General features: G+C 52.2%; 1 protein-coding gene across 1 annotated transcript; it reads right to left on the bottom strand.

Annotated features, from left to right (window-relative positions):
• Positions 1–536: 536 nt before the first annotated feature.
• Positions 537–24,228, bottom strand: Cd276 (CD276 molecule). The gene is made up of 8 exons (XM_020165614.2): positions 24,075–24,228; positions 11,659–11,808; positions 9,003–9,341; positions 8,603–8,899; positions 4,990–5,124; positions 3,856–3,897; positions 2,426–2,461; positions 537–1,166 (listed from the first exon to the last, which is right to left on the bottom strand). Exons 2-8 carry the CDS (start codon positions 11,735–11,737, stop codon positions 1,144–1,146), a joined length of 951 nt encoding a protein of 316 aa, XP_020021203.1. The 5' UTR covers positions 11,738–11,808; positions 24,075–24,228; the 3' UTR covers positions 537–1,143.
• Positions 24,229–25,778: the final 1,550 nt, after the last annotated feature.

The following is a 25,778-nucleotide window of genomic DNA, read 5'->3' as shown; positions in this document are numbered from 1 at the left end:
GGGCAAAGAAAAGCAGGACACTGTGGACCCCACATCCCTGGACCTCCTTCTCTGGAAATCTGTTTGCCTGATACGATTACCTCTCAGACTCAAGTAGAAGGTGATTCTCTTGAATTTTTCATTTTTCAAGAAAACCAAGGCCCGCAGAAGGTCAATGTTGTGCTCTGGGTCACAGAGGTCCTGGGCCTGGACCTCTGAGCCTCCCGCCTGGTCCTCATTCCACTGGGTCAGCCAAGGATGGCATACAAAACCCCTTTCCTGGTGCCAGCTCCTTCCGGAGCCCCAGCTTCCCCATCTGTAAAGTGGGGACATTAGCAGAGGTCCTAACCAAGCCTAGGGTTTGTGTCTCCTGAGGCAAAGAAATTGGTGATGTTTCCATGAGTGGTGAAGCCCACACAGTGACCAAAGAAATGAAAATGGCCTCAGTTGGGAAGGGAAAAAGCCAATGTTGGGGCCAGAGCAGGAGAAGGCAGTCTCTTGACTCAGGAGATGCAGAAGAAACGGAATCACACCCCAGTCGGAGAAAGGGTTGAGAATTCATTTAACTAGTATATTATCCTGGGAGAAACCAGCCAAAAGGTATCTGCGTAGTGTCTTCAGAGATATAAGGCAGGGGAGTAGTCTGAATATTGTGTCCTCTGGAGAAAAAAAGGCAGCCAGATGGTCCATGTGGCTTTGGAGGAATAAGGAAGTGGGGTGGTCTGTGTGCTGTGTCCAGAAGAAGTAAGGCGGCAGGATGGTTCGTGTACCATATCACTGGAGAAATAAGGAAGTGGGGTGATCAGTGTGTTGTGTCCACAAGAAATAAGGCGGCAGGATGGTTCGTGTACCATATCACTGGAGAAATAAGGCAGCAGGATGACTTTGGAGAAATAAGGAGGTGGCGTGGTTGGTGTATTGTATCCATAAGAAATAAGGCGGCAGGATGGTTTGGGTATCGTGTCACTGGAGAAGTAAGGCAGCAGGATGACTTGGGAATCGTGTGCATTACAGAAATAAGGCTGCAGGGTGGACTAGGTACCACCTCCTTCGGAGAATGGGTAGACCTGCTGGAGCAGGACCCATCTGTAGGGGCAGGGCTCACACTGAGGCCCCAGTGCAGCCAGAGGGTGGGAGCCCCTGGGCAGGGGCAGCAGCTCTCGATTAGGCTATTTCTTGTCCATCATCTAGATTTCATGGTGGAAAGAAAAGAGAAAAACCATTAAATGCTAGAAGTCCATGCGCCTGGTCACATACCTCAGGTGAGGAGTCTGTATGAGACTGGCCATAGAAATTCAATGAACAGCCCCAAGTTAACCACGGCCCCACAAGTTGGTCATTCCATGTGACCAGGAAGGCCCCTGAGGGAGACCTCCCTCTCCTTACCCACCTCTCTCAATCCCCACAGCCTACTCATCCTACACTCTCCCTACTGCTGCCCCTCTGTCTGAAATACATTTTCCCTTCCATCTCCCTGGCTTGTGCCTCCAAAGCTGGGGCCAATTCCCTCTTCCAGCAGGAAGTCCCATCTCAATTTCCCCTTCCCATATGGATGTCCAGAAGAATGATGCTACAGGGAGCCTCCTTCCCTCTGGCTTCTTGTCTCCACACAGGAACATCTATCCAATAGTCACACCCCTGGCCCCACATCCAGGTCTGAATGGACAGTGCAGAAGAGGGCCCCGGGTACATGTGGCCTTGAGTCTCCTCTCCCACCCTTTGGACTCTGTCCCTAGGGAAAGTAGCTCTCCCATCTGGGCACTGCCTCTGTGCTTATCCAGTGTGACCAGAGACCAGATCACTTTCTCCAGCAACTCTCCAGGGACCAAGTGGACATCCCCATCAACATCAGCTCCATTTTCCTGTGCTCATTTGGTTCTGAACAACAGGGAGAGAGATGACTTATTTGCTATATTTTCTAATGTAACTGTTGATGCTGTAACAATATAAATAATAGCTGTCCACACTGTCGGCCTACCTGCTCAGCTGAAAACTACATTTTTAGCCTCACCCAATGGGATGTAAGCATAAGCCATGCAAACTATTTCTGGCCAAGTCTTAGAAAGACTCATTCCTTGCCTACCTCTTCCTGGCTTCTCAAAGGGGCATGGCAGCTGGAGGAGCCTCTTGGACCCAGGGATGGAAGCTTAGAGTTGCACAGGACAAAAATCCACAAAAATGGAACCTGACTGTGGGCCACCTGCAGCTTTAAGACCAGCTATACTCAGACTATTATAGGAGAGAGAAAGAAACGCCTGAACTGGGTAAGCCTTGGTCACAGATGGATCCTTTTGTACCAGCTAGGACCTGGGTTACTACTCAGCCCTCTGCCATCTGAGCAGAGGGGAAGGTGAGGTTGCTGTTCTAGGGAGGGAGCACAGGTCACCAGTAACAGGGTGATGATCCTAGCACCCTAAGCACAGACGCACAAAGAACATGTCTTTACCTTCTTTGCTTTCAGAGGGTTTCAGAGGCCGAAGGGCTGCAAAAAATGAAGAAGCATACAGTGAGGGAAGATTGGTGGAAAGTGGAGACAAGGGTCAGGCAGAGGGAGTAGCCAGGGCATGCAGGGGTAGGGGCAGGGAAGACATGGGCAGGATAGGGACAACATCACAGCACAGGGGAAGGGCCCTAGGGGGTCCCCAGCCTCAGTCCACAAGCTCCAGCTCCTCTCTGTGGCTTGTCACTTCCCTCTCCAGGTCTGTTCCTGCATAGCATCAGAACAGTCACCTGCCCCAACCTTCAGTGAGTTGGAGATGTGGAGATACCCTGAGCCCACTCTTCAAATCAGGGTGAAGTGAGCAGCTAAAGGGGAGTGGCATATCTGCACATGTCCCCAGAGGGCTCAGGATCAAGAGGACTGGAGAGCAAATCTCCAGCCCACCCTCATTCCCCCCTCCATCTCCCTCTGTTGACATCTGCCTCTGAGTATGAAAAATGAGGCCTGTTACCAGCGCTGTCTCCATGCCTGCCACACAGGCACCAACAGGAGAATTAATTGGTATAATTTATAGCAGTCCCCAGGTGTCAATCTCCTGCCCTTCCTTCTGTGGGGGGTGGGGAGGGATCTGGTGTCAGCTGGAACCCTGCCAAATGTCTCAGCCAGAACCAGCCCCTCCCAGCCCAGAGACTCCTGGAAATAAGGCCTCCAGCAGGGCCCCAGCATGCACCCCAAGCTGGACTCCAGGGCTACAGCACCAGGCCCTCTGCAAAGTACATAGCCCTCCAATTACATGAGAGAGCTTCGAAACAGCCCTCTGGTGCCATCAGGGACACTGATGGGACACTGAAGTCCATAGGAACAAAGCACCTTGACCAGGTGCTCTAAGGAGAACAGAGCTGTCTTCAGCCATCTGCCTGGTGAGAACTAGGCTGCAGTGTGGTAAGTGCCTATAGGCATCAAGCACAGTACTGTCTTTCATATGTGTTATCTCATTTAACACAACCCAGAAAAACCTCTGGACCTACTGTTACACCCGTTTTACATATGAGGAAACTGAGGCAAGAGGCACAGTGACTTGCTAAGGGCCACTCTATATGATGTTTCCCTGTCTCCTGAGGTCTTCTGCCCACCCCTTGGAAGGCCCCAACTGCGAGGTCCAGGGTTAATCAGGTGACATCAACCATGGTGATCAGACAAGGTAGGCAGTAGCAATGAAACAGCTCCTGGTGGGGACTGGGGAAGTCTGCCCCCACTCCTACCTCCAGGGAAAGAGCAGACACCCGGGGATGGGAGGCCTCCATCAGAAGACCCACTTCATTCAAGCCTCAAAGCAAACTGGCCCCCCCTGCTCCTGAAGTTCCCCTGTCTCTTATCTCCCAGGAGGGAGATAAGAGCACCCCGGCCAAAAGGGCCAGCTGCAGGTTCAGACTCACCTGTCTTGGATCCCTCTCCATCCCCATCCTGGTCCTCAGCTCCTGGAAGACAAGAACTCAGAGTGAACAAAAAACTCTCTCAGCCCTGCTTTTGCCCCTGCTCTTCCCCACCTGGGGCCTGAGCAAGCCTGGCCTGCAGTCCAAACGCTGAACACAAGTTGGGAGCTTGAGCCCACAGCAGAGCTGAACCAGAATGCGAGGGCTCCCAGCTCCAAGCCCACTGCTCACCTGGTCAAGGGCCATCTGCCTAGCTGTACATCAGTCCATCCACCCACGACCTCACCCACCCACTTGCTCCAACCCTGTCAATCATCACCCTTCTACCTCTGCACCCACCCTCTTTCTGTCTACTCATCCATCTGCCCACCCATCCAGCTGTCCACGGCACAAGTACTCACCTACCTACAGGTGGTACCAACCTCTCTTCCCACTCTCCTTCCTGAGCATTAGTCATCGCCATGCCTCTGTTCACCCATGTGCCACTCTTAATGTCCAATCAAGTCATACTGACCCTTGGCCCAGGAAATAGCAGTAGCTTGAGGCTCTGCTCACTCCAAGGAAGACACAAAAACCCGAGCTACCTCATTTCCACACTCACAGACACAAGCATGTGACTTCCACACTTGTGTGCACAGGCTCACTTATCTCCTGTAGCCTTACACACCCATCACCTTTGGTTACACACATCCCACACCCAGCTGCCATATTTGCACCCGACAGGCAGGCTCACACTCATTCATGAGTGTCCAGCCTCCAGGTCTCAGATCAGCCCCATCTGTGCACCCGCACTCATTCTATCACTAGCCACTACAGATGTCACAGATACAGCAGCTGCTCTGGTTTGAATGTTTGTTCCCTCCAAAACTCACATTGAAATTTCATTGTCATGTAACACTATTCAGAGGTGGGACATCACAGGTAGCCTGCCCATTCTTGTCCTTTCACCTTCTGCCATGTGATGGGTGCAGCAAAGGGCCTTCTCAGATGCTGGTACCTTGTGAGCCAGGACATTTGTTTCTCTGTATTACCCAGTCTAGGTATTTTCTCATAGCAGCACAAAACAGATCAAAACAGGGACAAACCCAAAGACTCATGCATGGGTGCACACACACATACACACACACACACACTCACCTGCATTCTCCTCCTCACAGCTCTGCTTGATCTTTCTCCAGCACACGATAGCCAGGGCCACCAGCAGTACCACGAGACAGACTGAGAGTCCCACAGTCACCCACAGAGCCTCAGGGGGGAATGTCATGGGCTGCCCTGGGAGGGAAAGAGGGGAGAATGAGCCTGCCATCCCTGGTCCCATCCCCTCTAGCTCCAAGGGCTCCCACCCTCACTGAGCCCCACACTATGAATGAAGTTCACATAAGCTCACCCTTCAAACCTTGGCAGAGCTGTGCTGACGGAGACAGGTCTCAATCTAGGAGGCCTGAAAAGTCTGCAGGTAATGTTCAAGAACCTTCTATGGGCCCCTACCGATTTTAGGATAATGCTTCAATCTCCTCAGGATGATTGAAGTGGGCCCTGCTTACTCTCTCCCAGCCTCTCCTTCTAATTTCACTATGGGAAGCTCTCCTCCAGCCAAACTGGCATCCTCTGCAGAAACACCTGGCTCCTTCCAGCCTCCCCACGCCCACTGTCATTTCCCCTTCCTAAAAAACACTTCCAAACTCACCACCTGGCTTGAGCTTCACTTCCTCAGAGGCCATCCCCCCAACTTGGGGATGCCCTGACCTATGGGTCAGGAATCAGCAAACTACAGCCCATGGGCCAAATGTGGTCAGTGGTGGTGATGGGGGGGTGAGATTGAGATTGAGAGGGAGGGAGAGAGAGAGAGAGAGAGAGAGAGAGAGAGAGAGAAGCAAAAGAAAGAAGCAGTAGCATGGCATGTGGCCCACAAAAAATTTACAGTCTGGCCTTTTACAGAAAGTGTGAGTGTGGTTCTGTGTACAGATGAGGGCCCTGGAGTGAGAGCCTGACTTCCCCAAAGGATTCATGGATGTCTGGGAGGAGTCCTGCCAGAGGAATATTCACGCAAAACATGGAGACCCTTTCTGTTAGGTATCTCATGTCAAGAGAGAAGGAGTTGCGAGGTACCAATGACTCACACCTGTAATCCGAGCTATTTGGGAGGCTGAGATCTGGAAGATCAAGGTTCGAGACCAGTCCAGGCAAATAGTTCATGAGACCCCCCATCTCCAAAATAACCAGAGCAAAATTGACTGGGGGTGTGGCTCAAGTGGTAGAGCTCCTGCTTTGCAAGCACAAAGCACTAAGTCCAAACCCCAGTCCTGCAATAAATAAATAAATAAAGAGAGAGAGAGAGAGAGAGAGAGAGAGAGAGAGAGAGATGGAGAGGAGTCAAGGAGCCCAAATCTGAGTCAGAGCAGTGTTTCAACCACAGTTCTATGTGACTCCATCACTCTGACGCTCCTCCAGCCTGGTCCCATGAAGGGTCCTGGGCTTAGAAACAATCTCACCAGGACAGGGCTGCACTCCTTTGCTCTCTGGAGACAGCATGCAGCCAGAGCAACCAGCACGGGGCTAGCAGCTTCTGCAGAAGGCTTCCCACTGCAGCTGCAGAGAGGCCTGGCACAGATGCTCTGTGGGACAGGTACTTGCAGCAGATGTACCTTCATGAGGCAGGGCTGGCAAAACTGCTGCTCTGGACACTGGGAGCAAAGGCATCCATCACCAGGGGGAGCAGGAGAGCAGGGAGCAGCTGACATGGGTGACCAGAAGGCCAGTCCTACAGCACACATAAGAACCCCCTGGACTTTCCAGGATGGGGCTCTGGCAGCAGAGGAGGGGGCAGAGTGACCGAAATACTCAAGGATCTCTTTCTCCAGTTGCCCCTAGGCTAGTGGTGGTGCCTGGAACACAGACCAGACTTGCCCTCACTCACCTAGTAAAGGACAGAGCCAGCCAGGCCCAGACCCATAGTCCAGGCTCCACGTCCAGTTCTTACTCCAGAAAGCCTCCTACACGGAGAGGCTGGCATGACGAACCCCCATCAGGTGTGGGAGAGACCAGCTGGAGGACTCAAAGTCCAAATCCCAGATTGTTTTACAAGGCCCAGAGCTGCCCGAAGCAAAATGCAGGCCAAGGGCTCCAAAGTAGGCCAGACCTGCTCGAATGAAAACAGGAGGCTGGCTGGCAGGAAGGAGGGGAAATGAGGCCAAGAGGCCAAAGCTGGATTCAGATGCTGGTTAATCTGCTTCCTGCAAAGCATGGGAACCAAGGTTCACAGACCCCCAGAGATGAGTTTAGAGGGGCTGTGAACCCCTCAAGCGCCCTGCAAACTATTGCATTTATCACAATTTCCAGAGATTCAGAGCCACTGTGCTAGTCTGGGCCCTCAAGAAGCCCCCTTTTTCTTTCCTCTGGACCTCAGTTTTCTCATCTGTGAACTGTGCTTTGCAGCACTGGCCTAAATAAACCACTTTGGCTATTAGGTACTAAAGTGTAAAATACAGCATTTTCTCTGAGCTCATGTAAACATCCTCCTCACAATCACAGCGTGCTCTGCCCTAACCAACGTAAGCCTCACCTTCTCTGCCCAGCTCACTCTAGCTTAGAGTTCTTGTTTTTCCTTGTGAACACAATGTTTTCACTTCCAGGTTATATACTGTTCTTCTAAAGGGTCAAGGAGAAACTCAAGAACCCCTCAGTAACCTTGACTCCCTCACAGGCACACAGATGGACAAAGTGTATTCAGTCTTGAGGGGTGGGGCTGGGCTTGAGAACACAGCTTTGTGGGAAGGAAATGCCTAAAAGAAAAGGAGGAATAAGCCTGACCCCACCAGACAAGCATGGTGAGCACTGGCTCTGGGCTTGTCAGAGTGAAGGCCATGTAAGGCCCAGCTGCTGAAGGGGAGAACATGGGAATAAGTCTGCCGGGACTGAGGTTTGCACAGACACTGGGGACCAGTGGAGATGACAAGCTGAGTGGGCCGGTCAGGCAGAAGTCATGGAAAGAGAAAAGAAGAGGCACAAACCTACAGAACCTGCTGTCCTGACCTCAGCGATGTGGGAGGTTTCTGGGCAAGCTTGGATGGCCCAGAGGGAGGGACAGAAAGGCAGCATTGACCTGTTAGGGCCAAACACAGAGGGCAACCCCTCCCTTAGCCTGAGCCCTCTGTACACCCTTGGGCACAATGGGTGCCCACCTGTGCCAGCTAAGGCCTGAAGATCAGATTCACCCGATGGCGGCCTCCATCTCCTGTTTGACCACACGGGGGCAGCAGAGACACTGCTTTCCTCTCCCCTCCCCCGCCCCTCCCCAATCCAAGGGCTGCCTGGGTGCAGCTCCAGTCTGCAGGGAGGAGGGTTGACCTTGACCCAGGTGATGGAGACCGACCACCTGGAGAAGATCTGCTCTGTCTCAGGGTCTCGCAGTCAGACGGTGCACATGTACCCAGCAATACTGGTATTACCTCTTGTCCCTTGTCCTCACCATGTCCCTGGGCAAACCCCGTATGTCCAGATTGCAGGCGGTTACTCCAGCCTCTACATGGAAGCACTAGGGGAGCGATCGCTCTAAATGATTCTTATCAGCTCATTACAGGAGTCCCTTAGGACTTCTGGGGGCGACTTTGAGACACCTGCAATCTATATGAAAGTGATTTTTGTTGTTTTTTTAATCTCTTAACCACTCGAACCCATTGGCACTGCATTTAGGGTCTACAAAAGAGGCAGTGCCCCCTCTATTCTTCCCTGCTGAGCGTGCCCCCCTCACCTGTGATAGTGACCGAGCCGTGCGCGTCCTGCTGCAGCACGGGGTTGCGCACCAGGCAGCTGTAGGCTCCATTAGAACCCAGCACCACTCTCAGCACGCTACGGACGTCAAACAGTCCCTGTTCGTTGGCCATCTGCGAAGTGGTCACGTTGCTAGTCAAGGGCGATCCCTGCCCATCCTGCCAGAACACCTCAGCCTCGGGGTAACCCCGGTAGCTGGAGCACGTGATGGTCACCATGTCCCCGGGCCGCAGGTCCTTGTTGGGCTCTAGGGTCATGCTGGGCTTCGAGTAGGGGGCTGGAGGGTGGCAGAGGGGGACAAGGTAAGGGCAGGGGTGCAATGCGGGAAAGGATGCGCGGGGCTGTGGGGAGGGAGGAGGGCGCCCCCTCCCGGCGCTCACCCGCCACCTGCAGGCTGACGGCGGCACTGCCAAAGTCCCGGATGCTCACGAAGCAGGTGAAGCTGCCCTCGTCCGCGACGCGCACGCGCTGCAGCCTCAGGGACGCGTTGCCCTGCGCCAGCAGGTCCGGGAAGAGCGCCGTGCGGTTGGCGTAGGCGCTGCCCTGGTCTCGGCCCTCGGCGAAGCTGTGCACCAGCTGTTTGGTGTCGGTCAGCTGCCAGATGAGGTTGAGCTGCGCCAGGCTGAAGCCCGGCTCAGGCAAGAAGGAACAGCGCAGGGTGGCATCGGTGCCCACCAGGGCCACCACCGGGTCTTCGGGGACCTGGACCTCCACGGCTCCTGGGGACGGGACAGTGAGAAGAGGCAGGGACATTCAAGGCCTCCTTGATCCCGGGCCTTTCCCCAGCTATTCCCCCCTTTTTAGGATTGAGGCCCAACGTAAATTCATTGCCTTTTCTACTCATCCAGTCAAGAATACGTTAAGTACCTACTATGTGTCAAGCAAGAGCTTGCAACAGAGAACAAGGCCAAGGTCACACCGTAGGGCTTACCTGGTAACCAGCGAGAGGTACAAACTCAGAAATACTCATCAGCTTGTGATTAGGGGAAAAAAGCACCCAGGAGCCGCGTGCCCGTGGCTCACGCCTGTAATCTTAGCTACTGAGGAGGCAGAGATCAGGAGGATTGCAGTTCGAAGCCAGCCCATGGCAAATAGTTCTCAAGACCCTATCTCGACAATAGCCATCATAAAAAAAGGGTTGGTAGAGTGACTCAAGGTGTAGGCCCTGAGTTCAAACCCCAGTATCAAAACAAAACAAAAAAACACCCAGGGATTAGAAAGCAAGGCCCAGGTCTTCAAAATTCTAGCAGATACTTTAGGCCTGCCGGACATTTGCATTTTCCCATAAGTGCACACTATTTGTATAAATTGGGGTTGGGGGCAAGACCTAAAAAGGTATCCACCAAATGTTCCTAGTGATTTTCTCTGGATGAGAGGATCACACGTGCTTTTTCTTCTCTTCCTAAGTAAACCTTATTCATTTTTATACAAGAAAGAAAAAATACCAATGCTTTTAAATACAGCAGTGAGGATTGACTCTTTACAGAGATGACATTTGGCTGTGACGCAAAGGACCTGTGTTTCAGGTGCCAGGTAGAGCAGGTAGGAAGGCCTGAGGAGTGCAGCAGGAAAGAATCAGGAAATAACCAATGGAAGGCCTCCTGAGCCACCATAGAGGGCTAAGGTGTTTAGGTTTTTCCACCTGCTAAGGTGTTAAAGTTTTCCACCTTCCAGGGGTGTTAAGCAGGTGTAATCGGGGTGACGAGGCTTTATGCTCACTCTGGCCCCTCTGCGGAGGAACAGTAGACCACAGAAGGGCAAGAGGAAGAGCAGTAAGGAGGCTGCTTGGTGGGCCCTGTAAGGAGTGATGGTGGGAGCAGAGATGGAAAGAACTGGCCAGATTCAGGGTTGATTCAGGAGGGTAAACCATCAGGGTCTGTTAATGGATTAGGGGTGAGGGGAAGGCAGAATCTCAGAGCCCCAGGTGAACTTTATCCCCAGAGGCAGGACCTGGGGATCTGCCTCTATTCCAAGGAATTCCTGCAGACTCCCCACCAGACACTTCTGCCTCCACTGCAGCTCCCCTTCAGAGGCACCCGACAGTCTTTCAGGAGGCTACACTGCCACACTTGGCAGCTGGTTAGATGGGTGAAGGGCTCTGGGCACCAGCACAGCAGGCAGGCATGCTCAAAATATGTGACGTTCAGTCTTGCAATGAAGCTAACCAAATATGGTGCCCATGGAAGGTTCTGAAAATTCACATATATTTTACAATTTTCATTTTCGCTAGGAATTACACACACAGTCTTTGCAGTGCATTGAAGGTCTCTAAAGGAATGAAGCCGGTCCTGGGCCTCCGGCTGCAACCCTATGAGAACTCAGGCCAGTTCTATTCCCCTGGACCAGGTTGCCCCTTGTGGGGAACATCTGAAACATGGAACCTGAGTCACCCTTTCTTTTTCTACAGTAATCAGGACAGTGAGGGTAGAGATGTGTACCATCTCCTGATGACCACAAGATGGCACCAAACACTTGAATTTGTTTTCCCATGGAAGAAGTCTACTAATACCCAGTGCTTCTAAAAGTCACATTTATTCAGACTGGATATTGAGTGCCGACTATGTAGCAGGTACCCATCCTGGCCCTGGGGACAGATCCTGCTCTACTGAACAGGCAAGAGGCAATGAGTAAGCAAAGGTATAATATGTCAAGTGGCAGTAAACGCAGAAAGAAGGTAGTAAGGTTTTCTACAAGGTAGCCAGGAAAGCCTTGCCAAGGAGTTGTCATGTTTAGTCAAAGACCTAAAGAAAATAAGGAATGGACCCATGCAGATGTGTGGGGACAGAGAGTTCCAGGCGGAAGAAACAGCAAAAGTAAAGGTCCTGAGGAGGAAGTACTTAGTGTGTTCAGGAAACTGTCATATTTAGTGCTCGGTGCTCACATTCCCATTTTACAGATGAAGTCAAGGCTAAGAAAGAGAAAGGGTGTTGCCTATTGGAACCCAGAAGTGGAAGTGAGTATGGCCCTGCTAGAAAAGCTGGCTTGGTTGGAGTCCAGATGACAGTGATCCTCCATGATCAATGTCCGTCCTCTTACCTGTCAAGCAGAAGCACAGTACTCCCAGGGCTGTGCCCACATGCACACCCCCACCGGGGCTGCCCCATCCACGCAGCATCTTCTCGAGAGGTGGCCGACAGCTGGGCTATCTGTGGTGGATGGCTCTCTTGGGTGAACGGCTGCTCCTGCCTGCAGGAAGAGGAATTTAGGCTCCCTGCGGAGGGACCCTGGCACAGTGCCGTTTGGAGGGAGTCTGCAGGGAGGCTGGACCAGGTCAGGCAGGCAGAGGCAGCTGGATCCAGCCTTTCATGTCTAAGAAGGAGGCCAAGTGACAAGCAAAGCAAGGCTGGTCTGCTCAGGGTCAAGACTGCGCATGGGTCACTTTGGTGGAAAAGTAAGAGCTCAGGCTACAGCTAGGCTCGGGGATGGGCTGGGGTGCACGCTCCGTCCCTTAGATAGCTGGGAGCCACTGAGGGTTCTGGAGTAGGAGCGAGGTCAGGGTTAATTTGGTGGCATCTGCAGAATAAATGAGAGGGGCTGGACAGAAGTGATGAGGAGCTATGGGTGAAAGTGACGGCATTTGAGGATGTGTTAGGGGAGTGACCATGGTGGGTTCTGAGCACAGTGACCAGGAAGGGCATCACTGAGGCAGAGAATGTAGAGGACTCAGGGCAGAGCATGTTACGTTAGTGACACATGCACGGAAACTCCCAGGGCAGAGTTCTGGGTGACAGCTGGCTGTATGAGTGGGGGACTCCACTACCTTAGCGCATGTGAACTGAGTGACCAAGACCAGTCACAAATGGAGGAGACCAGGATGGGGCTAACCCCTGAAACTGGAATCAGGATGGAGTGAGAGGAGGCTCTGTGGCCACAGGTCAGGACTGGGTCAGGGAGCCCCCAACTTCCCTGGGCACAGCCAGGCTTCCAGTCTGGCCACTATCCACCAGGTGCCCAGCTCAGGCAGGCTGTACCCACCTCTTCCCTGCATCCCACTGCCACCTCCAGATTCCCCAAGCCACAACCCATATCCACTTCTGCCAGCTAACACTTATCAGCCAGAAAACGAACACCACGTCCCTCTAACCATTCGGTTGACAGGCTGCACACCTCAATCTCATTTTGCAGGAGAAAAATATGAAAGTCCACAAAAGCGACTTTTTTGAGACATGTCACTTGCTGGTGAGCACAGCCCAGGAGAGCCCAGGCCTTCCTCACCTTTCTGCTCTCTGCAGAGCAAATCCCACCTAGAGCCGAAGCATCTACTCCAGCCACAGGCACCCAGGCTCAACCCTGGCTCCCCACGTCCCCACACCTGGCAGCTGGGCCAAGGGAGCCCCTCTGCCAAGCCGAGTGTATCCTGGCTGCCCCCTCCCCCAGTCTCCGCAGTGGGGAAGCTCCCAGCAGCCGCTTCCTCTTCTTCCCAGCCACTTCCGGCCCAAAATCTGGTGGCCTCAAGGCCTAGCCACTGCTGACTCAGCAGCTCCATTCATAGCAGCACCTTGGGGACACCACTTCCTGCTCTCCCAAAGCCACCATAGCCCACAGGAAACCCCAACAGGCAGTGCCTGTCACGCTCTGCAGGAAGAACACCAGTAAAGCCTCTGAGGCTCTCAGGTTCCAAGTCTCCCCTCTCCTCTTTCACTCCCAGCCAGACCAGAACCAAGCCCCATCTGATCTTCCTGGGTTACGCCCCCTCACCCTTCCCCCACCACTGCTCATGTCCACCATCTGGGCCCACCTGAGAACCTCCTTTCTCCCCAAGCACATTCTCTTAGGACCTAAAACAGGAATCACTCCCATCCTTCCCCTGCTCAAGAACCATCCATGGCTCCCAATTTACTGCATTAGTAAACCCCCATTCCTCTGCCTGGTCCCTTCTCACGCCAATTCCTGCTCTTGGGGTTTACTCCCTGGGATCACATGGGAATGACTGCCACCTCCATGTATTTGGGGGGTGCAGGGAGCAACTCTCCTGATCAGATCTATAGGAATCCCCCAGACTCACTGTCCCTCTCTCCTGAGGGACAATGAGGGGCTTCAAGGGTGGGCAGTGAGCTCACTCCCTTTGATTCTTTTCCTCAACCCTGGATCCAGGAAGCCCACCGTCGTGATCTAAGAGAAGCAGCCTGGCAGCCTAGAACTCAGGTGATCTGCAAGTTCCACAGCACTGAGAGACTCCTACCCCAACAGTGGGGCCCAGGGTACTGAGAGCAGGACAGAGAAACACATTTCAGAGGTAAGGTGGTACTCAGGAAGGACAGCCTAGGAGCAGAAAGCCATGCACCATCCATCTGGACAGACAGACAGAGTTACATGGAGATAGGAAGACCCCAAGATGAATGCATACACCCCACCCATCAATTCTCCTCCCCAAGGAGGTGGGGGGGGGGGCTGCCCTGGAGTCAGTACATGTCATACACCTTACCCCTTGCTTCCTCATCCTGGATCCTTGTCCCAGACAATCAAGGGAACCGTGGGAACTCAAGCCCTGCCAGGAAAGACCACAGAATGCCTTGGTCTTCTGCAGAGAAGCAGGAGTGAGGGAGGAGCCAGGCCATGCTCATCCGAGGGTGCTGCAGGTGCATTCAACTCAGCAAAAAGAAGCCATGGAGGGGGCAGGGGGAAGGAGGGAGAAATGACCCAAACATTGTATGCACATATGAATAAAAGAAAAAATTTTAAAAAATTATTTAAAAAAAAAGGCCATGGGATGCTCCCAAGACATGACCCAAGATGTGCCACCATTAAGCCAAAACAACAAATTGTGCCTTGGCTCTGGGCCCAGGTGCCCAAGACCTGGGGACACCCAAGGTCCTTGTCTCCATCATGACCACAGTATCATCCCAGAATCTAGCCCCATTCCTCCCAGTGTGAGAAGGGTCAGAGAGACACACGGCTCCTGATTCCAGCTATGCCTGAAGCATCCCCAGTCTGCCCAGATACTTCAGTAGATCTTTTTTTTATTTTTCCTTAAACCAATTCAAGCTAAGTTTCTATGATATGCAAGTTAAGGCATCCTTCAATATAGTAGTGTCATTTATGCATTTGGTTTCTGAGGGCCTGGGGGGCAGTAGGGACATAGTTGACTAAACCCTATTTCTGTCCTCAGGAGCAGATGCACATAGAGAAGGTAGGCATGCCTACCAGTCCAGTACAGAATACACTTTAAGATACAGTGAAGGGGGCCAAGCATTGTGGTGTGTGCCTGTAATCCCAGCTACTCAGAGGCAGAGGCAGGAAGATCATGGCCCAAGGCCAGCCTGGGCAAAAGTGAGACCCTATCTCAAAAACAAAAGGTCTGGAAGTATGGCTGAAGAGATAGAGCACTTGCCTAGCAAATGTGAGGCCCTGAGTTTGAGCCCTAGTACTAAAGGAAGAAAAAAGATACAGTTAGGGGTACTTGGAGGCACCTTGGAGCCACAATGGCCCCCAGAAGACAATGAGTAGCTTGCCAAGTAAGGCTCAGAAATGTGGCCTCTACCTAGCCCCAAGAAAACCATCCTAGCCCTATCTGCCTTCTTCTCATAGCAGAAAGTGAGCCCAAAGTGTGGGGTTCTAGTCCCAGCTCTGACACTTTGCTGTTCAATCTTAATGAGGTGACTTCCCCTTTCTGAGCTCAATGCTCCCCATTTCTAATCTTTGCTGGGAGCAAATGGAACTTCTTCAGTATTTTACTATATCCTTAAGGTTTAGGCAATTAGATCTGCTATGTGAGTCACACTGAAATGCACATGGTGAGTGGCAGAAACCTTACTTACACCCATTCTCCCCTTCTGTGGAATTTTTAGTCAGGCACAGGGCCACTCAGCTAAGAACTACAAATCCCAGCCTCCTTTGCAGCTGGGTGTGGTCACATGACCATGTTCTGGCTAATAGGATTCGAAAGGAGCTGATGGGTACAATTTCTGGATTTCTGCCCTTAGAAAGAGGGAGCATACCCTCCTCCTCTTCCTCTCCCTCCACAGCTGGAACACAGCCATGGGGAGTCTTCCCGGCCTGCACTGCCAAAGGCTACACCCTGTGGTATTAGCTCTGGATATACCCGGATGGTCACATGGGAGAGAAATAAGCATCTGTTCTCGCAAAAGTCACTGTTATTTTGGGTCTTTCTTCTAGCATCTGAGCTAACTAATTTAAGGAGCTTCTATCCATTCCTTCCCTCCCTCCTCTTCTCCCCAGCTCTCCACCCTGTCGAAATTGCCACTGCTGAGAGCCACAAAAGAAAGCCACATCTAAAAGAGATGTTTCGAATTGTGACCTGGACACTTCCAACAGAGTCGCTTAGTGATGCCTGAGCCCAGCTCAGGAGACGTTTCAAGGGACGTGGCCTAGAGATCGCAGAGAGAAGAAGAGTCAAGGATGACCTGAAGCCTAGAACAAAGGACGGATGTGAGCACAGGTTGAGAGGCAGACACAGACATGAGGCGTGTTTAGGGGGAAGAGCCATTGCTGCTGAACCTGAGCTCCGATCATCCACACCCAAGTGTCCTACGGACTCCTGGACACAGAGCTGGCGCTCAGGACAGAGAGGGACGAAGGAAGTCACACATTCATTGGTGGCAACAGAAGTCAGAGTTGATATCACTGAGACAGGTGGCCCTCTCCTTGACCACCCCTGCCACGCATGTTTGCCCTCTCTGGTGATGGGCGCCAAATTCCTCCCAAGACAGTCCACTTGCTTTTGGGCAGCTCTCATTGATGAAAAGCTTATACTGAGCACCTGGAAACTATCATGATCTTTTAGTCAATATGGTAAAGCTACCCATACCATAACGTTCACAGCTGGGTGCTGGTGGCTCTCGCCTGTAATCCTAGCTACTCAGGAGGCAGAGATCAGAAAGACTGCGGTTCAAAGCCAGCCCCGGGCAAACAGTTCATGAGACCCTATCTCGGAAAAAACCTTCACAAAAAAAGGGCTGGTGGAATGGTTCAAGGTGTAGGTCCTCAGTTCAAACCCCAGTCCCGGAAAAAGACAAAACCATGAAATTTACAATTGACTCGGTGGCATCAGGCATATTCACAGTGTGTGTACGTGTGCCAGAATCTTTGGAAGGACTGTTTCAACAGTTCCTGTACATTGGAGATACACAAGTATTTTTGATAAAGGAGGAAAGAATGAATGTCACCCCAAAAGGCTGCTCTCTTCTCTCTGCTTTGTGTCACGCGTCATCAGGGTCCTCAGGGGTAGGACAGGAATAGGGAAGGCCCACAGCACTGTCTGCCCCTAGACCAATGCCCATCCATCATCCATCATTTGGGGTGGTGAGTGTTCACTCCTGTGTCCATCTTTCCATGTGGTACCCAGCCATCCACCTCATCCCCAAGGCTGAGATGCTCCACTGCTTCTGGGACCAATCAAATGGAGAAGAGCAGAGAGAGAGGTCTGTTTACAAGACATCAGTAGAGCCATGCCCGCTCCTATCAATGGACCCTTCATCTAGTATTCATTGGATAACTGGTTCTAACACTTTGTCAGGGATTAAGAACAGATCAACAATCTGTTATTCCCTTAGTCTACCTTCTGCCCTATGAAACTGATTATTTTCACATTTCAATTCTTCCAGTATTCATTCAACAAACACTTTTTGACAACTATACACCAGGTACTGTGTTATACATTACAAACAGGGATGATGAGACACACAAATGCACAATTACAAATGTTGCCATTCTTAAATTGAGGTTTAAGACTATGTTTCAAAAGTTATCCATATTTTGTTTATATCAAGTAGTGATAATAAAAGTCAGTGTTGTAGCTGGGGACCAGTGGCTTACGCCTATAATCCTAGCTACTTCAGAGGCTGAGATAAAGAGGATCATGGTTCAAGCCAGCCTAGGTATTTGTGAGAACCCATCTCCAAAATAACCAGAGTAATATGCACTGCAGTATACCTACTTTGCCAGTGTGAAGCCCTGAGTTCAAGTACCAGGCCCACAAAAAAAGGCAGTTTTGTTGAAAGTTTGTTCTATTCCAGGCTCTTTGCACATGAGCTTCTTTTAGCCTTCTAAGAATTAAGTAGGTACTTTACTACCTCATTTCACAGACGAAATTCCAGGATGGAGAGACTTAATAACTAACTCAAGGTTACACAGCTCCTAACTGGCATAGCTATTTAAAATGCTGTATTTTCACAATAAATATAGGAAAAAGGTTTGGGAAAGATAAAAAAATAAAGCATAATATCACCAGTTCTTTGGTACAGGTTAATACAAGGTAGTAATATGGAAGGTCAAGCAATTCATTTTGGGGGGCAACTGAAGAAGGCCCATTCAGAGAAGGAGGCATTTGGCTGTCTGAGGGGAAGGAAGAGAAAAGTCATGGAGGCGTGAAGGAGTGAACATCAGATATTCTGGGAAGATGGCACTCTGGGAGAGGCACTCAGTAGATGAGGCAAGGGAAGCCATCAGAGGTCACTTAAGGACTCTGGGTTGACTGTGACTGATTCTGTCCACAGTGGGAAAATGGAGTGCTGAGGACCACACCTCCTCCCCCTCTCCCCACCTCCCACCCCAGACTATCCTGAAATATCTCTGACAGCTAGCTTCTCTAGAGAAATGATCTGCAATTCACTCAGCATGGAGACAGGCAATCCCAAGGGCCAGATGACAAATCCATTTAGAACAGACTATATCACCTCCCCACCTGGCCTGCATTTCAATTCCTTCTGAACATCTGCTCCTTCCTTCCTTGACAAAGTAAAATACATGCCAGGCACATTCTCCCTGTCCCAGTAGCTGGTCTTGTTCCATGTTCTTAATCCTAGAGTACCTCTCTCTTATTTGAGACTGGCCCCTTCTGATAACAGGATCCAACTTCCTGCAGGGAACGCAGTCCATGTGCTCAGTCTCATACCTGGACATGTGAGCAGATCTGACTCAGTGGAGCACTCCTGCCCCACCCCCACTCAGTCACTGGTTCAGGAATGGGCTGTGAGCCAAGCCACACCCAATCAGGGACTTCCCTAAGCTTTTCTGCTGGAGCCATCAGACTTTCTTGCTAAGGTTGCTAAGAAGGGTAAGGGCTGGAGCTGTTAGCAATCAATCCCTCGGCTATTAAATCTAAAGAACTGATTCAAACAAATAAACAGAGGCAGAGATGACAGAGAGATAGAGAGCCTGGGCAAATAGTTCTGAGACCTCATCTCCAGCAACCAGAGCAAAATGGACTGATGCTGTGGCTCAAGGGGTAGAGTGCCTGCTTTGCAAGTATGAAGACCTGAGTTCAAATCCCAGTTTTGCCAAAAAAAAAAAAAAAGAAGAAAACATCTTTAAAGGTTTATATGAATTTTAGACCATCATTTCACCACTCACTTATAAGTATCTCCTGAACCATCTAGAAGGGTCCAGACCACCCACCTAGGCTGTGATCACAGTCACATGCTGGGCTGGTATCATCACAAGAAGATGAAGTGAGTGGACAAAGTGAGTCCTGGTGTTTACAAAGATGACTCTGGAATTGGAAACACAAGTTCAAATCCACACTCTGCCACTTCCAAAGTCATGTGACCGCAGGGCAATGGGCTGAGCTTCAATTTGCTCATTTGTAAAATGGAGATAAAAGGAAAATAGTCTAAAATGGCCTAATGAAGACTGAATGTTCTGAAAATGAGTGGGGGTCTCCAGAGTTCCCTGGGAAGAAGTACCTCCCTGTTGGCTTTCTCTTTTCCTGATAATCTGAGTCAGTGCAGGCCATTTGTGTCCCAGACTGTCCACTGGGCACCATGCCACAGCCCCATGATCCCACCCAAAAGAGCAACTCAGCCTTCCTCCCCAAGTGACTTCTGTGTGAGTCAGGACTGCAGCATGACATCAGGGCCTCCAGCCAGTGGCCCAAGGTCTTCCTGGTTCCCTCTACCTGCTTCCCCCCATGCCTGTAGGAGCACAAGGAAAAGAGAAGAACAGGACAGCATGACTGGCCTCCCCAACCACATCATCCCCACCCCACCAAGGTTAAGGCTCAGAACCTGGAGAGGGCAAACCCCAGGTCTCAGCAGCCCTGGGTACAACGTGAGACATTAGTGCAATAGCTGACCTGCCTTTCTCACTCCCTTCTGCTCAGGGGCTGTCCCAAAATCAGTGTACATCTTCTAGGGCCTGGCAGCTACTTGATAAGGCAGTAGGATGCCATTTTGGACTCAGAGGTAGGTTCAGAGGCTGAGAAACCCCAGGGTGCACATGTCATGTGTGCGTCCACACACCAGTGGAGACACAGAGCTCTGAACAAAGTAAAAGCCGTGCTGGGCTCAGGGGAAGTCCAGCCAGAAGAAGAGAGGTAGGAAGGAAAGAGAGATGAGCACAGGAGACCAAATCAGAGGGCAGACTTGGGCCAAATGCTAGCAGCCCACAGCACGCACGCTTGTATTCACTCCATCTGTTGAGCCCTGCCAGGAGCTCACCTAGACATACCTGGAAATCCCCTGCCTGCCAGAGTCTTTCCAGACTCCAGGAAGGGCCCATTTGCTCCAGATGTGTTCTTTCATTTTCTACCCTGAAAGAGGCTTAGCCCAGCAGAACAACCCTGTTACTCTCTCCCCTAAGTAACAGTCCCCGGCCTGTTATCTCCTCAGTGTAGCAGTCTCCCCTGGACTTCACAGCTTCAAGGCTTCTTGGAGTTCACTTGGCCCAGGACCCATCTCTGTGTTCACTCTACAGATGGGAGTCTAGGCCCAGAGGGGAGAATGCTGCTCAGGTGTCCACAGTCATCAGTCACCAGGTGAATAAGAGCTAGTTCATGAGTGCCCCCAAGTCTGGACTCGTCTCCTGCTAACTGAAATTGTCAGGCTGCTTTGCCTGCCCAGGGTAAAACATGAGCCAGGAACAGGCAGCCCTGGGTTCAAATTCTGACACAGAAGCCCTACCTGACATTCAACCAAGCAAGAATGACCTCACCTCTTTGACATGTGATACTGTATCTTTAAAACATGAGTAATAATTCCTACCCCATTGGGCTGGCACAAAAATAAATAAGACAACAGAGAAAGAAGACTTAACGTAAGTGTCTAACACAGAAGCAGTGGCAATGAGTATTGCTGTTGCTATTTTGCCATAGGCATGGAGACAAGGCCTCCTGGGTCCCTCTGCATTGAGGCTCCCTTCCCCCATCCCTGCTTTCCCCAGTCAAGACCTCCTCTGTCTCACCATGAATCTAGCATCCCAGGGACCATCACTGCTCTGTTCCCCCGTTTCTACCAAGAACCCCACTACTCACCCCACTCCAAAGCAGCAAACATACAAGTCAACTCCATGTCTGGGTCTGGCTCATTCATAGTGGTCCTCACCTCCCTTTCTCTTCCCAGAAGCCCAGTGGTAGCTCCAAGCATCAAGGGCTCCAGCCCCTACTGCTGCCATGTCCCCTAGGACGGGGCCTCCCCCACAAGCACACGTTCCAGTGATTCCTCTAGGAAGGCAAATGCCTGAAGGAGTTCAGGTGTGTGGGCATCTTCCCTGAACCAAAGAAAATGAGAGGGAGAATGGGACAGCTGGCTGGGGGCACTAGTCAGAACTGGAAGGCATAGGAGGGACTCCTGGAGGTACCAGTGTGACAAAGGCCAAGCCTCTGACAGAGCAAGAACTCTCAGCAATGGCTCTAGGTAACCCAGGTGGGGCCTGCCCTCTCCCCAGTGCTCCAAATGAGTCCTTTCTGCCCTAGGAGACCCTTGGCTCATTTGCCAGGCTCCAAAATGAGAGTAAAACCTGGGGCCGCCTCCCCCATTTGCTGTCTGTGTATCTTTGGGCCTGACTTTCCCTCCTGGGCCCGGGTCTCCACAGGACTGCTATGGTGATGTCTACGAAGCATCTAGCAGAGCCCCACCCCCAAACTGAAAACGCAATGCTCACCTGTCCAACATGCTGCAGGGGAAGAGGCACGAGGTCCTAACAGCATATGTGGTCCTCCCCTTGGGCAATCTATCCTGAGCCCCCTCCTCCTACCCCCAGGCCCTGGCTGTGCCCTCCCCATTTTGCTTGTGGACTTCCCTGCCACTCCTGTGGGAAAAAACACAGCAGTGAGAAATCCCCACCCACTCAGAGGATAAACTCAGGGCAGTGACACCATCCTCCCTGCCCTTCTTCCTTCTCCCCTGACCCCGTGACTCAGACCCACAGCTCCAAAGCCACCGCACAATCATAATCTCAGAGGTTGCTTGATTTGGTATGTTTTCCTGCACATAGCCCAAACCCTGTAAGTCCAACTAAGAACCACCCAGCAAGAGGCCAGACACCCTCCACATCACTTTCTAGGAGTGTCTAGATGTGTGGAATGCCAACTCACAGCTCCAGGATCACAATTCATCTCTGAGCCCAAACAGGATGGCACACCTTGATGTCAAACCCAACCCCACTCCAAAGAATGAAGATTTTCTACTGCAGAGAAGGCCAGCGTTTAAGGAAGGGGATCCCCCAGAAAGGTTCAGGAGCCAGCCTGACCAGAATAAGGACACAAACTCCAAAAGGACACCGCTTCTGTAACCATCCTGTCCATAAACATTAAAGCATCCAAGCCAGCTGTCAGGCTTGGAGCATCTTGGACATTCAGCCAACCTGCTCCCACAGGATGTCAGGACAAGGGGACAGAGACAGGAAGGAAAACTGGGTCAAAATCCCAATAGCCCTTCTCATGCTGAGACTCCTATGAACCCAGGCATCTCCCCTCACTTGCTGGAAGATCTGATCTCTCACACAGGAATCCAGAATGCATTGGAAAGTTCCCTGCAGGCTGCAGGAGAAGCCACCATGGATGCTATGACCACACAGAACCCCAGAGGTCAGTCACGGGGCCAGTGAAGCATCAGCATCGCTGAGGTCACTTAGCACACGGGCAAATGCTCTCTCCCTTGCCAGCTACTCAGGAGACAGAGATCAGGAGGATCGCAGTTCGAGGCCAGCCAGGGTAAATAGTTCATGAGACCTTATCTCGAAAATACCTAACACAAAAAAAGGACTGGTGTAGTGGTTCAAGGTGTAGGCCCTGAGTTCAAACCCCAGTACCACAAAATAAATAAAAATAAAATGACAAATGACACATTAGTGCAAAAACAGATGTCCGCAGAATGGACCCGAGAGGATTTCACTGACATCAGGACACTCCATGTTAGTCCTGGCAACATGGGGGAGGAAGTCTTCTGTAGGCAACAGTTAGTTAAAAGTTAATGATGAAACTCCAGCTATCAGTGAAATGCACACACCCATTTCCATTCCCAGGTAAGTGGAACTAGGAACCACTCTCATACCCTCAGCTCACGATCAGCCCAGTGCAGCCCACGGGTTAGATCCCCACTGTCCCGGCCTCCAGCAGTGACCCACCTATCTACAGGCCTCCAGACTACAAGAAAGGCTCCTGCCTGGCTTTAGATTTCCTAGAGATTTCTGGGAGGCCAGAGGGAAATAGGGTGTCATGGCATCTGAATGAAGAACTCTCACAGTTCAAACAGCTTCATCATTTCCTAATAGACAAAGTACTACACACGTGCTTCTATGCAGGGGACCTTAACTGCCCATTATCCTCAACCCCCCCCACACCACCCTACACACACACACACACACACACACACACACACACACACGCTTTACTATTTGTTAATATTTCGCCTCAGTGATAGATCCCGCGTCTGAGTCATCCATCACGCATTTCTCATTAAGGCAGGTTTGGCTTAGAAACAAGTCCCCTTCTCTGCCAGTTCACTGCCTTAGGCTCCAGAATCTGCCAATTGGCCAACTAAACCCTAGTGACAGAGGCCCCCTGGGGCACTGGGACTCACAATCCTCTTCTCTGGTGTGCTCCACCCTGGAACCTTCCCTCCATCTCCCTGAGACTTTCCAAGCTCCAACTGCCCCCATTCCCGTTCCCTCCTCAAACCCTAATCTTTTCGGGCCTCTACGGTGATCTTCCCAGAATCTGTTCCTGTCCTGCAGCCTTTGGATGTTCCCCAGTCGTCCACTCTTTCAGGGCCAAGCACGAGGGGGGGACCCACCTAACCTTTGCGCCCCTCCTCCAAAACGCCCCCTCCTCAGGACTGGCGATCAGGGTGTTTTCCTGACAGGGCTCCCTCCCTCTGAGCCCCGCCGGCCTCTTCTATCCAGCAACCATGAGCCAGAGACAGCTCTGACTCCATCCCCACTCCACATCCAGGGCCTCGGTAACTAGTCACCCACCCGACCTCTTTGCAGTGGCTCTTGGGGGTGCAGAGCGCCCCCACCCCCTTCTCCGCCCTGATAAAGGGGAGGCCAGATTGGGGCGCAGTAGCTCCCGGCGTCTCCAGCTCCCTCTGGGCGCTGGAACCCCCGCCTGCGGCCGGGGCAGGGCGCGCGCACGTGCGCGGAGGCCGGCGTTGGACCTGGGGAGGCCCGGGGTGCGGGCGCCGTGCGGGGAGGGGACACGGGCTCGCAGATCCAGGCACCGGCCGCAGACAAAGGCCGCCCCACCCCGCGCCGCGCCGCGCCACGCAAGCACTCACCGCGCCGCGCCGATCCCGGGACTCGGGGACGCGGCGGAGCGCAGCGAAGTTGCCGCCGCCGCGAGGCCCGGCCCGAATGGGGCCGGGGGCGGCCGGGAGCCCGAGGGGCGGAGCGGGGCGGGCTGGAGGAAGCGCGGGTCCGGAAAGGCCGTCCGGGTGCGCCCCCGAGCCGGGATTGGCCCCGCAGCGGCAGCTTGGGTAAAGGCCTGTGTCCGCCCGCCCGCTAGGCAGGGCCCCGGGGCCTGGACCCCGCCCCCAATCCCAGCCGGACCCTGGTGCTCTCCCGATAGGGGGCGCGGGCCTACTGGCTGCTCACCCCCCCCACACACACACACACCCGATCTCCTGCTCCCAAGAGCCCAAGTTGCTTTTCTGTGAGAGGGGACAGGTGACCGGCCACTGACCACGCCCCACCCTCCAGGCTGCTGGCTCCGAGCCCAGCTGGAATCCAGCTGCCCGGTCTCAGCCACACTAGGCTGGCACGGCAGCTTAGAAAGGGTTAACGCGACAGCGAGGAATTAAGAGCTGCTGGGAGCTCTATAAATACAGTGTCGTGGGCGCCTGAGCCAACCGCAGGGCAATTTCCACTGAGATGGTTTTCCTCTTTTCTTTCCACCCACGGCCACCAGACCAGTCCTGCCCCCACCCCTCCATGCCAGGCTTCTGGCTAGCCCAGGCTCCAAAAGGACGAATAAGCCTGCGCCCCCAGACCCTCTTCCAAACCGGACTTGGGTTCTGTCCTTACCTAGTCCAGCTCCAGTCTGGGAAGATATGGGGATCAAGTCTGTCTGAATTTTGCCACAGCCACACCTGTTCATCAAAGTGGAGGGAGGTTTCTGTGCAGTGTAAGCAGAGAGCTTTCTGTGCCGGGCCTCTTAGCTCTTTGCGACAGCCCCTCCGGGTCGTTAATATTGTACCACTTTGTAGATGAGAAAACTGAGACTCAGAGGGATGAAGGGACTTACCGCCAAGTGACAGCAGCTATATTGATCGGGCTTAGGAAACATGCATGAGCAGACGTGTGTCTCTGCATGTGTCAGCCACTGTTTGAGTTCTTCCTCGTTTTTTCTCATTTAATCTGCATAACAACTCACTGAGGTCATTATCCTCATTTTTACAGACAGGGGGATTCAGCACAAAGAAATTAAGTCACTTACTTGACTTAGCTATCACCCAGCTATTAAGGGAGGAACCAGGGTTTGGTCCCCTTGAATTTGTGTGCTGGGTCTATGATGGATGTATGGAGGTGGTGGCGTGTATCTTTGTGAACACACGCAAGCAGCTGTCTGAATTTTAGTCTGTGTGCCTAAGTCTCATCGGAATATAAGTTTGATTGTGGGCATCAGACTTCAGAGATTCTGGACCAATCCACACTGCTCCCCACTGCCCCCGACAGGCCCTGTCCAGCCTGGGGCTGTCCTCACAGGAGTCAGGATGAGTGCCCTCACTAGGCCCAGTAACCTGGGGGCAAAACGTCCCCAGGAGAGGTGGTCCTAGGCTGACAGACCCAGATCCCTGCAGCAGGGCCCTAGAATGGCATTTGAACTGAGCTAACTATACCGTTCTTCACCACCAGTCGGGCTGTGTGTGTTTTGTGCCCTGCAGCCCTATTTCCCAAGATTTGCAGGCTCACAGGGAAGGCATGATTTAGCCATGATGGTGAAGCAACAATGGAAAAGGCTTCTACTTGCCTAAAAGCACATG

Source organism: Castor canadensis, chromosome 19, assembly GCF_047511655.1.
Source record: "Castor canadensis chromosome 19, mCasCan1.hap1v2, whole genome shotgun sequence".
Taxonomy (NCBI): Eukaryota; Metazoa; Chordata; class Mammalia; order Rodentia; family Castoridae; genus Castor; species Castor canadensis.
This window is presented reverse-complemented; position numbering and strand designations above follow the sequence as displayed.

Excerpts from the sequence above, each read along its gene's own strand:
- Cd276 (XM_020165614.2), bottom strand. The coding sequence starts at position 11,737 with ATGCTGCGTGGATGGGGCAGCCCCGGTGGGGGTGTGCATGTGGGCACA. Across the intron at positions 5,125-8,602 it reads CGGCTCGGTCACTATCACAG|GGCAGCCCATGACATTCCCC; the intron begins GTGAGGGGGGCA and ends TTTCCCTCCCAG. Across the intron at positions 1,167-2,425 it reads ACCCTCTGAAAGCAAAGAAG|ATGATGGACAAGAAATAGCC; the intron begins GTAAAGACATGT and ends CATGAAATCTAG.